The sequence below is a fragment of the Triturus cristatus genome, chromosome 9 (genome assembly GCF_964204655.1).
Source record: "Triturus cristatus chromosome 9, aTriCri1.1, whole genome shotgun sequence".
Classification (NCBI taxonomy): Eukaryota; Metazoa; Chordata; class Amphibia; order Caudata; family Salamandridae; genus Triturus; species Triturus cristatus.
The window spans coordinates 714,599,020-714,612,824 of record NC_140592.1 but is presented as its reverse complement, the minus strand read 5'-3'; the positions used below and the strand labels follow the sequence as shown (position 1 = coordinate 714,612,824).

Sequence of the window (13,805 nt, the reverse complement as noted above, 5' to 3'; positions counted from 1 at the left end):
TAAGAATGGGGTTGCCAAATGTGGAATGTGGGCTGCGCAATTTGCCTTGATAAAAAGAAAACAGCTGTTTCGTTTCTGGGATATGAGAAATCATAATTTTATATTTCTGCTTTTTATCGCATTTTAGGGCTCTGTAAACAAAGAAGCAGTCGCGGCTAATGCCTGGAAGCAGCAGTGGGGCGGGTGGGTTGGGGGAAGGGGTGGAAACCAGCGGTTTAAATTAAGCACTGCTCTTTTCCCTATCTCCATCCTCACTCATCTGTCCTTCTTTCACCTGGTCTCCTCTCTATCGCTTCATGTCTCTTTCCCTCGTGCCTTTCACTCAGTCTTATCGCCTCCCTCCCTCTCATTTTACCATCCTCGCTCGTCCTAAACCTAAACTCTCTTCTTTGTTTCTCTTTCTGTTCATTCTATATCCTTCCTCTCATATCCATCACTAGTCTTCTTGTTTCTCTCCATCTTCCACTTCTTTGTTCTTTCCCTGCCATCCTTATTTCTGGTTCTTCACTATCTCCTTTGCTCATTCTGATCTCCCTTTCTTTTTCTGACACTTTTTTTCTCTTTTTTCAACCTTTCCTTTCACTAATTTTCTCTCATATGTCATTTTTGATATATGAGAGCAAACTATCTTATAAATTGGTCTTAGTTTTCCATAATGGGCTTTCCCCCTTCTAGTGTGAACTGGCTTGGGTGTGGTCATTGTCACTTGCCACAATGTTGGCCTGGTAGATTGTTTTCCAAAGGCTTCTTTTGGTTCTAGATCTGGTAGTGTACATTTCTCATCCAACTTGTTTAAAGGGTTGGCTGTGCATGCACCCGCCCTTTTTGTGCCGTAAATCCCTGGGGCATGTGTCAATGTGTGCATGATTATATTCTTGTTTCAGGCACAAACTTAACCTTACACCCAGTTTTGCCAGTCACTGTCTTTGTTAGAACAGATTCACAATTTCTTTATTAACCTTCCTGCTTTCTCGAATTTGCTTGAAAATGCACCATTTGCACACTATTTTTTCAAACTTTTCGGGGGGGGGGGGGGGGGAACCGCCCCGAATCCCCCTTAAGTGGCTCGCTTCGCTCGCTCGCATTACCGTGTCACTAGGTCGCGATTGTCTAAAAGGTGTGGCACCAACATGAAAAGTTTGGAAAGCTGTGATCTAGAGCTTCTAGCTGTGCATCTAGCACTCAAAGCTTTTAAGTCTCACCTCGTACGGAAAGTTGTCCTAGTGCACATGGACAATATGACAGCTATGTACACAAACGGGGGGTACACACACTCTGCAACTGTCACACCTCTCTCAGACCATTTGGCATTGGGCAATCCATCACAGAATTAATCTTCTGGCAGAGCACCTCCCAGGAGTGAACAATCAAATTGCTGACCTCTTCAGAAGGGTGTGGCAACAAATACACAAGTGGGAACCTCATCTTCAAGTTCTCCTTTTATGCTTTCAACAATGGGGTTCCCACAAATAGATCTGTTCACAATGGCCAACTCAAAATGCCAGACTTGGCCTCCAAGTTCACACAACCTCTATTCAAAGGCAATGCCCTATGGATGAATTGGTCAGGGATATTTGCCTACGCTTTTCTGCCTCTCCCTCTCCTTCCATTTCTGGTATGAAGGCTCAGGCAAATATCCCTCGCACTGATTCTAGTAGCTCCCACTTGGGCCCATCAACCGTGGTTTATCTGTAGCTCTACATCAAAAGCTACAACTCAATTTCAGCCTTCTCACTCCAAACCATGGAGAAGTCAAATACCCAAACCCCAAGGAGCTCTATCTAGCTATTTGGCTCCTGAAGTCATAGTTTGGATACTTAAATTTGCCACCAGACTGTAGGACTATTCTTAAGGAAGCTAGAAAGCTTACCACCAGAGCATGTTATGCAGCAAAATGGAAAAGATTTGTTGTACATTGTAACAGCAATATTAATCCACTAGATGCCTCTATCCTAAATAGTATTTGTTTCCTTTTGCATCTACAGCGTGCCAGTCTAGCCTACAGATCTGTTAGATTGGATCTTGCAGTAGTAGCCACATATTTGCAAAACAGGCATCATTTGTCTTTGTCCATGGTTCCAGTAATTAAAGCCTTTATGGAGGGCTTTAAAACAGTAATACCTCCCAGGGTACCTCCTGCACCAGTTTGGAATCTGAACATTGTGCTTATAAGACGCATGGGTCCTTCCTTTGAGCCATTACACAACTGTCCGTTACAGTTTCTCTCATAGAAGGTTGCCTTCCTCATTGCCATCACTTCATTGATGAGAGTTGGTGAGCTACAAGCATTAACTTTAGAAATACCCTTCTTTCAGCGTCATAGAGATATAGTTGTACTTCGCACCAACCCAAAATTCCTTCCAAAATTGGTTTCTGCTTTTCATATCAACCAGTCAGTTGAGTTACCTGTGTTCTTCCGTTAGCCTGATTCTGTAGCAGAAAGAACTCTTCACACACTTGATGTCAGAAGAGCATTATTGTACTATATTGAAAGGACAAAAGATTTTCTTAAGACAAAACAACTGTTTGTTGAATTTTCTACACCTCACAAAGGCAATCCTATTTCCAAGTCTGGTATTTCAAAATGGATTGTTAAATGCATTCAAACGTGTTGTACTAAAGCTAAAAGATCTTTATCTATACCTCCTAGACCACATTCCACTCGTAAAGTAGGAACATCTATGGCTTTATCTACAGCACACATGCCTCAAATGGATTGTTACTTTCCCAGTAAGCATCTGTTCTTGGCATCTAGAGCTGTACATTCACATGTAGTTGTTGCAGTTTTCATTATTTAATTACATATGCATGGACAGCTCTGTACTACACTCACTCACTCCATTCTCACCCTCTTGCGGGAAAACAATCTAACAATGGAGTCGATGCCCATGCGCACTATCATCGAAGGAGGAGTCACCTTACCTTGTGACTGGGAAAGACTTGGCAGGAGTATGCAAAGCATGTGAATCTACAGCTCTACATGCCAAGAAAAGTTGCTTACTGAGTAAGTAACATAATCCTTATGGTGGATACATACCATTGCTACAGATTCCTAATGGCCTTTCCTCCTCCACTGAGGGGTTTAGTGCGATAGTTAGATCTTGGGGTATGCAAACGTGTTATGTGCATGTATTGCTATTCTCTTGGTTTCTTTACACACACCTTGATAGGGCTCGCAATAAATTAAGAAAGTTATGCCAGCATGCCTTTTGGCACTTACTAAACTCTAGTGTTGTCATGTGTGGAAGCAGTGTCGCTGTTGGAACAGCATGGCTTTACCTGGCAGCGCTCAAGCACTATTGGTGGAGAAAAGCATTTCCAGAGCAGTTCGAAGCCTGGAAGGCAAAGTGCTTAAGATGTGCATTTGAACCCAAAATGTTGTGTTCGAGGCATATGAGCTGCAGATCACACACTAGGATAGTAGATCGCCATCTGGTGTTGGGCTCGGATGCTTGCACGCTGTTGTTGTCTTTGGAAGAAGTCTTTGTGGTCACGAGATAGGTGACTCCTCCCTTAGACGATAGTGTGCATGGGCATCAACTCCATCGTTAGATTGTTTTTTCTGCCATTGGGTTCGGATGCAACTTTTCCACTCCGGTTGGAAATCTCAATTCCAAGCGTAAAATTTCCACAAAAACCATCGAAGCACCTTAATCTTCGACATCGATTTCATCCGCTCGATTCCGGACGTAGACGCGGGCTGCTGGGCCTATCCACGCCGTAAGGCCACTGGCTCCCTATCAAGGAACGTATTGATTTCAAGGCTCTATGCATTGCCCACAGGATAGTCCAGGGGAAGTGCCCGGGCTTCCTGCGCAACTTGCTCCTTCCCTACACTCCTGTTCGACAGTTACGCTAGGATGGGAGGGAGATCCTTCCGCTCCCTAATTGCCCGTAGATGGAACACCCTCCCCCCCCGAATACGGATGGAACCATCAGAATTGACATTTCGAAGAGAGCTGAAGACACTTCTCTTCCCCAAAGGATAACCCCTCTGCTTCGCTTGGTCTTGTTGAGTGGGTGCTGCTGTAATCCTTGATAGCGCGGGGACACACTGGTAAGTGTAACCAGGCGCTCTACAAATTCAGAAATAATAATAATAATACGGCTCATGGAAAGGACGCCTTTCAAAAAAGCCCCCAGTGTGGAGCAAAATTTCCACACAGTGACCATCACAAGGTCTGCAACCTGTGCCCATCACCTGATCACAACGAGTCCAGCTGTCCAGCCTGTGCATCCTTTCGATCCAAAAAGACTATTCGAGATCGAAGGGCTCGAAGACACATCATAGCACAGAGATCAGCTCCGGAACCAGAGGACATCTTTGATAAAGGCCCAGATGTCCCAGAAGAAGATTCAAAGGATCTCCAAATCATCTCCGAAGCTGAGAGCTCAGACGACCCCATCACTCGTGGGCAACATGTGAGTACTACTGCCCCTGTCCCAACCCCCCCAAAACCAAAGGCAGTAGTCAAGACTTCGCCTGTTGGCCCCAGTCAAGACCGAAAACATCCTTCAGAAGCCCCGCCTCCGGGCTCGGCTCCGAAGAAACAACACAAGCCTTCCGGTAGCTCTGGACCGAGCAAACCGCATGTCATTGTCACTTCGGCACCGAAGCCAAAAGACCACTCGGCACCGAAATCGGCTCCGACGCCTTCGGCCCCGAAAACGCCAAGGCCCATAGATAAACCGGCGTCGAAGGTTCCCAAGCCTAAAGATCCAGCTTTGGTTCCGAAACCATCAATGGCACCGAAACAAGCGGCTAAGGACTCTACTACACCTTCTAAAGCCAAAACCTACACGGATCAGCTAAAACCTCGCTCGGAACCGAAAAAATCGGCACCAAAAACTGTTCCCGAGGAACAAGAACTTTTTCACCCAGATCCCATCGATCCAAGGCAGAAAAAGATTTATATTAGCCCAAAGACTGGACATGTCACAGCTGTGCCATGTAAAAAACGGAAACTGGACACACCACCTGCTCCAGTTCCTGTACTCAGGAAGGACTCTGCAACATTGCCTATGCCCCCTTCCTCTCCTATACTGCCTTCTAACCCTCCTCCTCTGCCTACACCACCCTTACATGTAACTTCTCCACCACATACACCACCTCCAGATGGTGTTGATGATGATCTTGGGGGAGGGGGTGAACCTAATGACCCGTTCACGGATCCAGATACCTCACCACTTGATGATTAGGCATTCCCTCTCCCAACAGACATGCCAGAACCGCAGCCATATCCCTCCAAACCATCTCCTCCAGATGATCACCTAGGGTTTGGCCAATTATTAAATAGAGTGGCACTTTATCACGGCGTTACAATGCACTCCGACGCACCAGAGGAAGACTTCCTCTTAGATACTTTTGAACAATCTCAAAAGTCAGTACAAATCCTACCTATGATCAAAGGAGTCATTAAGCACGCCGCCAAGGTATTTAAAGACCCCGTCCGTGCCAGGGTTCTTAACCGTAGAATAGAAAAGAAGTATAGGCCTGCCCCTGAAGATCCCAAGGACATCAAAGGACAGTTGCCTTTGGATTCTTTGGTCGTTTCCAATGCTAGGAAATGCGCCAACTCCAAAACCACAGGAGATGCACCACCCTCGATAAGGAATCCAAACTGCTAGAAGCCTCTGGCAAAAGAGTAGCAGCACAAGCAGCTAATCATTGGCGTATCGCCAACACTCAAGCACTACTAGCACGATATGACAGGGCGCACTACGACCAGTTAGAGAATCTCTTACAACATCTACCTGAACAGTATAAAACCCAGGCAAATTACCTTATCCAAGAGGGAAAGCTTATTTCAAATGCGTCAATTAAATGTGCGCTTAACGCCGCAGACACCGCCTCTAGAGCAATTAACACCAGTGTGCTCCTTCGACGACATGCCTGGCTATGCATTTCAGGCTTTAAGCCAGAGGTACAAACTACCATACTTAGTCAGCCATTCAACCAGGAACAGCTATTTGGGCCAGCCGTAGACACTGCCCTTGAAAAAATGAAAAAGGACACAGACTGCTAAGTCCATAGGAGCATTACAGTCTCCACAAGCACGTGGCTCCTTTTAGCGCTCCTTCTACAGAGGAGCCTCCAAAAATATGGGCACAGACACCTCATCTACAGTCAAAGCCACTACACAAAACATCCCCCAGTAGAGGATATTTCAGAGGCGGCTACAGAGGAAACCACAACAAGGAACGAGGTCGAGGCAATAACACTGGCACCTCCCCTGCCACAAAACAGTGACTCTCCTCTGCTCCCCCCAGACCATTTCACTCCAGTCGAGGGCAGACTAACACAGTTCCTACCTGTCTGGAACTCCATCACAACAGACAAATTATCCAGTATGGCTACTGCCTGGAACTTACAACTACCCCCCCCCCCCCCCCAACTATTCACCACCCAAACAGCGTTCAATATCACCAGACCATCTTACGCTCCTCAAACAAGAGGTTCTCTCACTGCTCCAAAAACACGCAATAGAGCCAGTTCCCTTTTGAACATCCAGGGACAGGGGTATACTCACTCTACTTCCTAATCCCCAAAAAAGGACGGGACTCTAAGACCAATACTCGACCTCAGACCCCTAAATCTGTATATACACTCAGATCATTTCCATATGATCACTCTTCAACAAGTGCTCCCACTGCTGCAACAAGGCGATTTTCGTTGCCACACTAGATCTCAAGGACGCCTACTTCCACATTCCCATACATCCTGCTCACAGGAAGTATCTATGGTTTGTGGTGGACGGACAACACTACCAGTTCAGTCCTTCCATTCGGGGTACCAACCGCGCCCAGAGTATTCACAAAATGTCTGGCAGTAGTAGTAGCACATCTCAAAAGTCAACAAATTCATGTCTTCCAGTATCTAGACGACTGGCTAGTAAAAGCCAAGTCATTCAACAAATGTTTTCTACATACTCACCAAACCATCCAAATCTTACACAACTTGGGGTTCACAATAAACTATCCCAAGTCTCATCTCCAACCCTCTTATATACACCAGTATCTAGGAGCCACCATAAACCCCTCCACAGCCTTAGCATAGCCCAGCCCAGCCCAGCCAGGATAGCCAATATACAAGCTCTTATCACAAAATTTCAAATCCAACACTCTCTTCCAGCAAGAGTGTTCATGCAACTCATAGGCATGATGGCGTCTTGCATCTTCATTGTGCCCTATGCAAGACTTTAAATGCGTCCCTTGCAAGAATGTCTAGCATGTCAGTGGAATCAGGCTCACGGCCAACTCACAGACCTGGTGTTGGTGGACAGCCGCACACATCGCTGTCTACAATGGTGGAACATAGCAAACTTGTCCAAAGGGCGGCCGTTCCTAGAGCCTCTTCCACAGATAGTGCTGACAACAGACGCATTACTCACAGGATGGGGAGCTCATCTCCTCGGACACACCACTCAGGGCAAATGGACCACTCAACAGAAAGTGCTCCATATCAATTACCTAGAACTACTAGCAGTATTCCCAGCACTAAAATCCTTCTAACTACATGTACAGAACAAGGCTGTCCTCATCCGGACGGACAACATGACAGCCATGTATTACATACAAAAACAAGGAGGCACACATTCTCTGCAGCTGTCCCAGCTTGCACAGAACATTTGGAGATGGGCCATTCTTCAGAACATATACCTACTTGCAGAACACCTTCCAGGGGTTCACAATCAAATTGCTGATCTGTTAAGTCGACAAACACAACAGATCCACAAATGGGAACTACGTCCCCAAGTCCCACTACCCTTTTTCAAACAATGGGGCCAACCATACATAGATCTGTTCGCCACACACGAAAATGCAAAATGTCCAACCTTCGCCGCCAGGTTTCCCCACCCGGAGTCAAAGGGCAATGCTATATGGATGAACTGGTCTGGCAGATTTGCGTACACTTTTCCGCTTCTTCCACTCATTCCATTAGTGGTACACAAGCTCAGGCAGCAGTCTCTCAAACTGATCCTAGTAGCTCCCACATGGGCATGCCAGCCATGGTTCACAACACTACTGGAACTCTCTCTAGTTCCACACCAAAAACTGCATCTCTCCCCGTCCCTATTAACCCAGAACCATGGAAAGATCAGACACCCAGATCCAGGTCAACTGAATCTGGCGATCTGGCTCCTGAAGTCCTAGAGTTCGGTTACCTTAACCTGCCACCAGACTGCATGAACATTATAAAAGAAGTCAGAAGACCTACCACTAGAACTTGCTATGCTGCAAAATGGAAAAGGTTTGCCATTTACTGCACTAACAATGATATACACCCACTGGATGCATCCATCCAGAACATCATTTGCTACTTACTACACTTGCAAAGATGTAATTTACCATACTCATCCATACGTCTCCACCTAGCAGCATTAGCATACTTAGAAAATCGACAACACTTGTCACTCTTTAAAGTCCCAGCGATCAAAGCCTTCATGGAAGGACTTAAAAGAATTATTCCTTTCAGATTACCACCCTCTCCAGTGTGGAATCTAAACATTGTTTTTACTAGGCTCATGGGACCCCCATTTGAACCTCTGCATAAATGCGAACTACAGTTCCTCACATGGAAAGTAGCTTTCCTCATCGCGATCACATCTCTCAGAAGGTTAAGTGAAATCCAGGCTTTAACCATACAAGAACCATTCTTACAATTACACCGTAACAAAGTGGTTCTTAGGACAAATCCGAAATTCCTTCCAAAAGTCAAATCTCCTTTTCATCTTAACCAATCAGTACATGCCAAGAACAGATGCATACTGGTAAGTAGCATATTCCTTCTAAAGGTAAGTAACATTCATTGCATGGGGTCTTCCATGATCATTGCATCATTCTTAGCCTCAGTATAAGAAGTTCCTCAATACTTTTGACATTTACTAGATGAACTCTTGAATTATCCCTCCATCAAGCCCGCTCAGTGATTGCTGCAGGAATAGAGAGAAGAGAAACTCCCTTACCCATAAGTTGTCATGTCTGCAGGGAGTTGGTTTGTTCACTGTCTAGTCTGGACTCCTCTACCCAGAAACCTCCAGGTAGATTATGCTTTCATCTGAACCACCGTTGGTTTGCTCAAGCACCTTATGTTAAAGGGGATCTTTTTAATTTGCTGTACCCTCACTGTTTTGGGCAGGCAAACTGACAATGCAAACACCAACTTAACCTTAACTATAGGATCACAGGTATATTGTTAACTTATCCAATGTGTGCACGTGAGGCCATGTCTGTTTCATGTGAGTCAAGTTATAGAATTGTCTGCTTTTTTTAAGGAGTTCAGTTTTATCAGCATCAGTTTCATTTGACCATATCATCAACCTGACATTCCATATTTTTTTTTCCCTCACTTAGGAGACGGATGACAGTGAAACGGAAGATGAGGACGAAACATCACAGCTGCCTGCCAACCAACAGACAGCCAGGTTTCAGAGGTAAGTTGCACCTGTAATTCTTTGTAGAAAGGGCTTCTGCATGTGTTGGTGTGGTGTAGGTGAAGTGAGCAAGTGTTACTAATGACAAATTGTGAATAATTTTCTCCTGCATCATAGGATCTTCTTTCATAATAATAAGTACGATACTCCTGCTTGTGTATGGCTCCTGAACACTTTCTTATTTACATAAATGCATTTCTAATTGGGTAAATCTGCAATTTTACAAATGCGCAGAAAAAAGGTATGTTCGAGGCATATGAGCTGCAGATTACACACTGTGCATAGATCGCCATCTGGTGTTGGGCCCGGATGTTTGCAGTTGTTTTTCCTCTTGGAAAGTCTTTGGAAGTCACGAGGTATGTGACTCCTCCTTTGGATCGTATTGCGCATGGGCTTTGGCTCCATCCTCAGATTGTTTTTTTCTGCCATCGGGCTCGGATGTATTTCTTCGCGCTCCGGTTCCGAACACTTTAAAGTTCTTCTAATCGACGTGCAACCCTTCCCTTTTCGCGGTATTGTTTAGATCGCGATCTCCACACTCGGCGTGACTCATCGCTCGAAGTCTTCGATTCCGGTCGTCGACGGAGGCCTTCGGGCCTACCTGAGCTCTAGTCCTGGCTCATGGAAAGGACTCCATTTAAGAAGTGTCCTCGATGTGAGTCCAAGTTTCCCCACACCGATCTCCTTGAGGTGTGCAACCTCTACCTCTCCCCAGAACACGAGGCTCGAGACTGTCCGGCGTGCAAATCCTTCCGGTCGAAGAAGACCATTCGCGACCGAACGGCGTGGAGAATCATGGCACACACGTCGCCAGCAATCCCCGATGACCTCTTCGAAGAAGGCATCGATGTCCCAGAACAGCAGCACACCGAAGAGGGCCTCGTCAGGCCCTCCGAAGCCGACAGCTCAGATGTCGAGGACATCACTCCGGCACAGAGGGGCGTGAGTACTGACATTGACCCCCACCTTCGGCACCAAAAAAGGTTTCGGTCACGCCTTCACCCTCGGGCCTAGGCACGATCAAAGATACTGCTTCCCATACCTCGCTTTCGGGCCCGGTTAAGAAGCACACCAAGCCTTCTGGTGGCTCGGGCTCGAGCCAGCCTGCCGTCGGTGCCGAGAAACACTCCTCCGCACCGGCGCAGAAAAAGAAAATGGCCTCCTCCTCCGCGCCGAGCTCCACACCGAAGCACTCTGAGTCGAAGACCAGCACTGGTTCCTCGACACTGACACCTTCCTCGGAGCCGAGCAAAAAATCTAAAGCCCTAGACGCCCACACCTCGAAGCCGAAAATCATCTCGGAACCGAGGAAACAACCGGACTCGCAAGCCACACAGTTCAAAAGATTACAAGGCTAAAAAACCTACGGCTCTGACACCTTCGGCACCCACGGATCGGCCATTCACAGAGGAACTATTTTGGCCCGATCCACTGCAAAAAACACTGTTCAAGGACCCAAAAACTGGACATTTGATGCTTAGCATCAAAAAGAGACCTCTGGACAAGCTCTTCCCAGCTCCACCTCCAAAGAGAAGAGACTTTGCTACCTCCCCTTTGAGAATACCTTCACCCCCTCCTCCACCTCCTCCCTCTCCCCCACCTCATCATTCCCCCACACCCTCTCCCGATGAGGATGATGACAATGACTACGAGGACACAGGGGCCGGGCCCCATGACCAACCCACAGGGGATCTCACTCCTACAGGGTCCCCAGACCCATGGGACGACTACAACATTCCAGACGTCCCCAACGTCCCGCAGGACGACCTTTACCCTTCAAGACCGTCCCCCCTGAAGACACAATGGGGTTTAACCAACTACTCCATAGGGCAGCACACTACCATGGAGTTGATCTCCACACAGACCCCGTGGAGGAGGACTTCCTTCTCGATACCTTTGATACTTCACACAGGACCACTTCAATCTGGCCAATGCTAAAAGGGGTTATCAAGCACGCGCCTGAGGTCTTTAAAGACCCAGTCAGGGCCAGAGTCATCAACCCTCGTATCGAGAAGAAATATAAAGCAGACCACACCTACATCAGAGGGCCTGCACCACTAGACTCCCTGGTAGTCTCCACTGCAAGGAAGCAAACTCCCAGGCATCGGGCGAAGCACCACCACCTGATAAGGAGTCCAAACTCCTAGACGCCTCGGGCAAGCGCACTGCATCCCAAGCGGCCAACATATGGCGCATCGCAAACACACAAGCGCTCTTGGCAAGATATGACAGGGCACATTATGACGAACTAGAAGCCATAATGCAACACCTCTCTGACAAATATAAAAATAGAGCCCACGAGCTAATCCAGGAGGGTAAATCCATTACCAACACCTCCATTCGCTGCGCCCTAGATGTAGCTGACACCACCGCTAGGGCAATTAACACCAGCGTCGTCCTCCGTAGGCATGCCTGGCTACGTATTTCCGGTTTCAAACCCGAGGTGCAGGTCTCCATCCTGAACCACCCCTTTGACCAGGAACATCTGTTTGGCCCAAACGTAGACGTTGCCCTGGAAAAAATGAAAAAGGACACAGATACGGCAAAGTCTATGGGAACCTTACAGTTGCACACTCCCAGGCGCTCCTTGCGCCGCTGCTCCTTTCGAAGCACCTCCAGAGGCGGCTACTCAGACAGCGCCTCCACTTCTTATAAAGCACCTACCACTTCCTATAAAGCCCCTACCCAATCCACCTTCACTAGGGGTTATCAGAGAGGTGGCTACAGGGGTAACAACAATAAAGGCAGAGGCAAAACTAACACCTCCTGCACTGCCTCCACCCCTACCCAATGACTTCCCTCCACTCCCCCCAGACCATCCCACTCCAGTCGGGGGCAGACTCCACAATTTCCTTCATGTCTGGGCTACTATCACCTCAGACAAATGGGTAATACAAATAATTCGGTCAGGTTACTGCCTCGAACTAATATCTACCCCCCCCCCCCCCCAACATTCCACCCAAACAACGCCCAATGTCACAGGAACATTTGTCACTTCTAAAACAGGAGGTAATCTCCCTCCTACAAAAGAGGCGCGATAGAGCTAGTTCCTGCCCGCCAACAAAATATGGGAGTTTACTCCCTATATTTTCTCATACCAAAAAGGGACGACTCTAAGGCCCATACTGGACCTCAGACCCCTAAATCACTATATACACTCGGACCATTTCCACATGGTCACACTCCAGCAGGTACTTCCCCTGCTCTCCCAAGACGACTTCCTTGCCACCCTAGACCTCAAGGACGCCTATTTCCACATCCCGTTCACAAAGCTCACAGAAAGTTTCTCAGGTTTGTAGTGGACGGTCAACACTATCAATTCAAAGTGCTCCCATTCGGAGTTACCACAGCACCGCGGGTGTTTACCAAGTGCCTAGCGGTCGTGGCAGCACACCTGCGAAGACAACACATCCACGTCTTCCCATACCTAGACGACTGGCTAATAAAAGCCAGCTCATACAACCAGTGTGTACAACACACTCGCGCCACTATCCAGCTACTTCACGAACTGGGCTTCACAGCAAACCACACAAAGTCCCATCTGCAACCGTCCCACATAAAACAATACCTAGGTGCCACTATAGACACCTCAAAAGCACTAGCCTACCCCAGTCCTGCCAGGATAGCAAGCATTCAGGCGCTACGTGCCAAATTTCAGCCGGAACACACTCTTCCAGCTCGAGTGTTCATGCAACTTATAGGAATGATGGCCTCTTGCATATTCATAGTACCTCATGCAAGACTACAGATGAGTCCTCTCTAAGAGTGCTTAGCGCGCCAATGGAACCAGGCCCAGGGTCAATTGACAGATCTGGTGTTGGTGGACGGTCGTGCCCATCGCTCTCTGCAGTGGTGGACACCCAAAAACCTTTCCAAAGTACGACCATTCCTGGAGCCTGTTCCTCAGATAGTACTGACAGCAGACGCATTGCTCTCCGGCTGGGGAGCTCACCTACTACATCACACCATGTAGGGCAGGTGGACACCTCAACAAAAGTTACTCCACATCAACTATCTGGAGTTACTAGCCATATTCTTAGCACTAAAGGCTTTTCAAACACACATATCTGGCAAGGCCGTCCTAGTCCGCTCGGACAACATGACAGCCATGTACTATATACAAAAACAAGGAGGCACACACTCTCCGCAGCTCTCACAGCTAGCACAGAGCATATGGAGATGAGCCATACCCCACAAAATCTTTCTCCTAGCCCAACATGTCCCAGGAGTCCAAAACACTATGGCCGATCTGCTGAGCAGACAAACAAAACAGATCCACGAGTGGGAACTCCATCCACAATTTCTTCACCCGTACTTCCAAATGTGGGGGCATCCACAGATAGACCTCTTTGCCACCCACGAAAACGCCAA

At 47.4% G+C, this 13,805-nt stretch overlaps 1 protein-coding gene across 3 annotated transcripts in view; it reads left to right on the top strand.

The window, feature by feature from the left end:
* The window catches only part of DRAP1 (DR1 associated protein 1), a 463,081-nt gene that overhangs the window by 405,977 nt on the left and 43,299 nt on the right, over positions 1-13,805 (top strand). For all 3 annotated transcript variants that reach the window (XM_085625886.1, XM_085625884.1, XM_085625885.1), the window contains one exon: positions 9,355-9,434. In XM_085625886.1, coding sequence (XP_085482012.1) covers positions 9,355-9,434 — 80 coding nt within the window. The remainder of the gene's footprint in view (positions 1-9,354; positions 9,435-13,805) is intronic.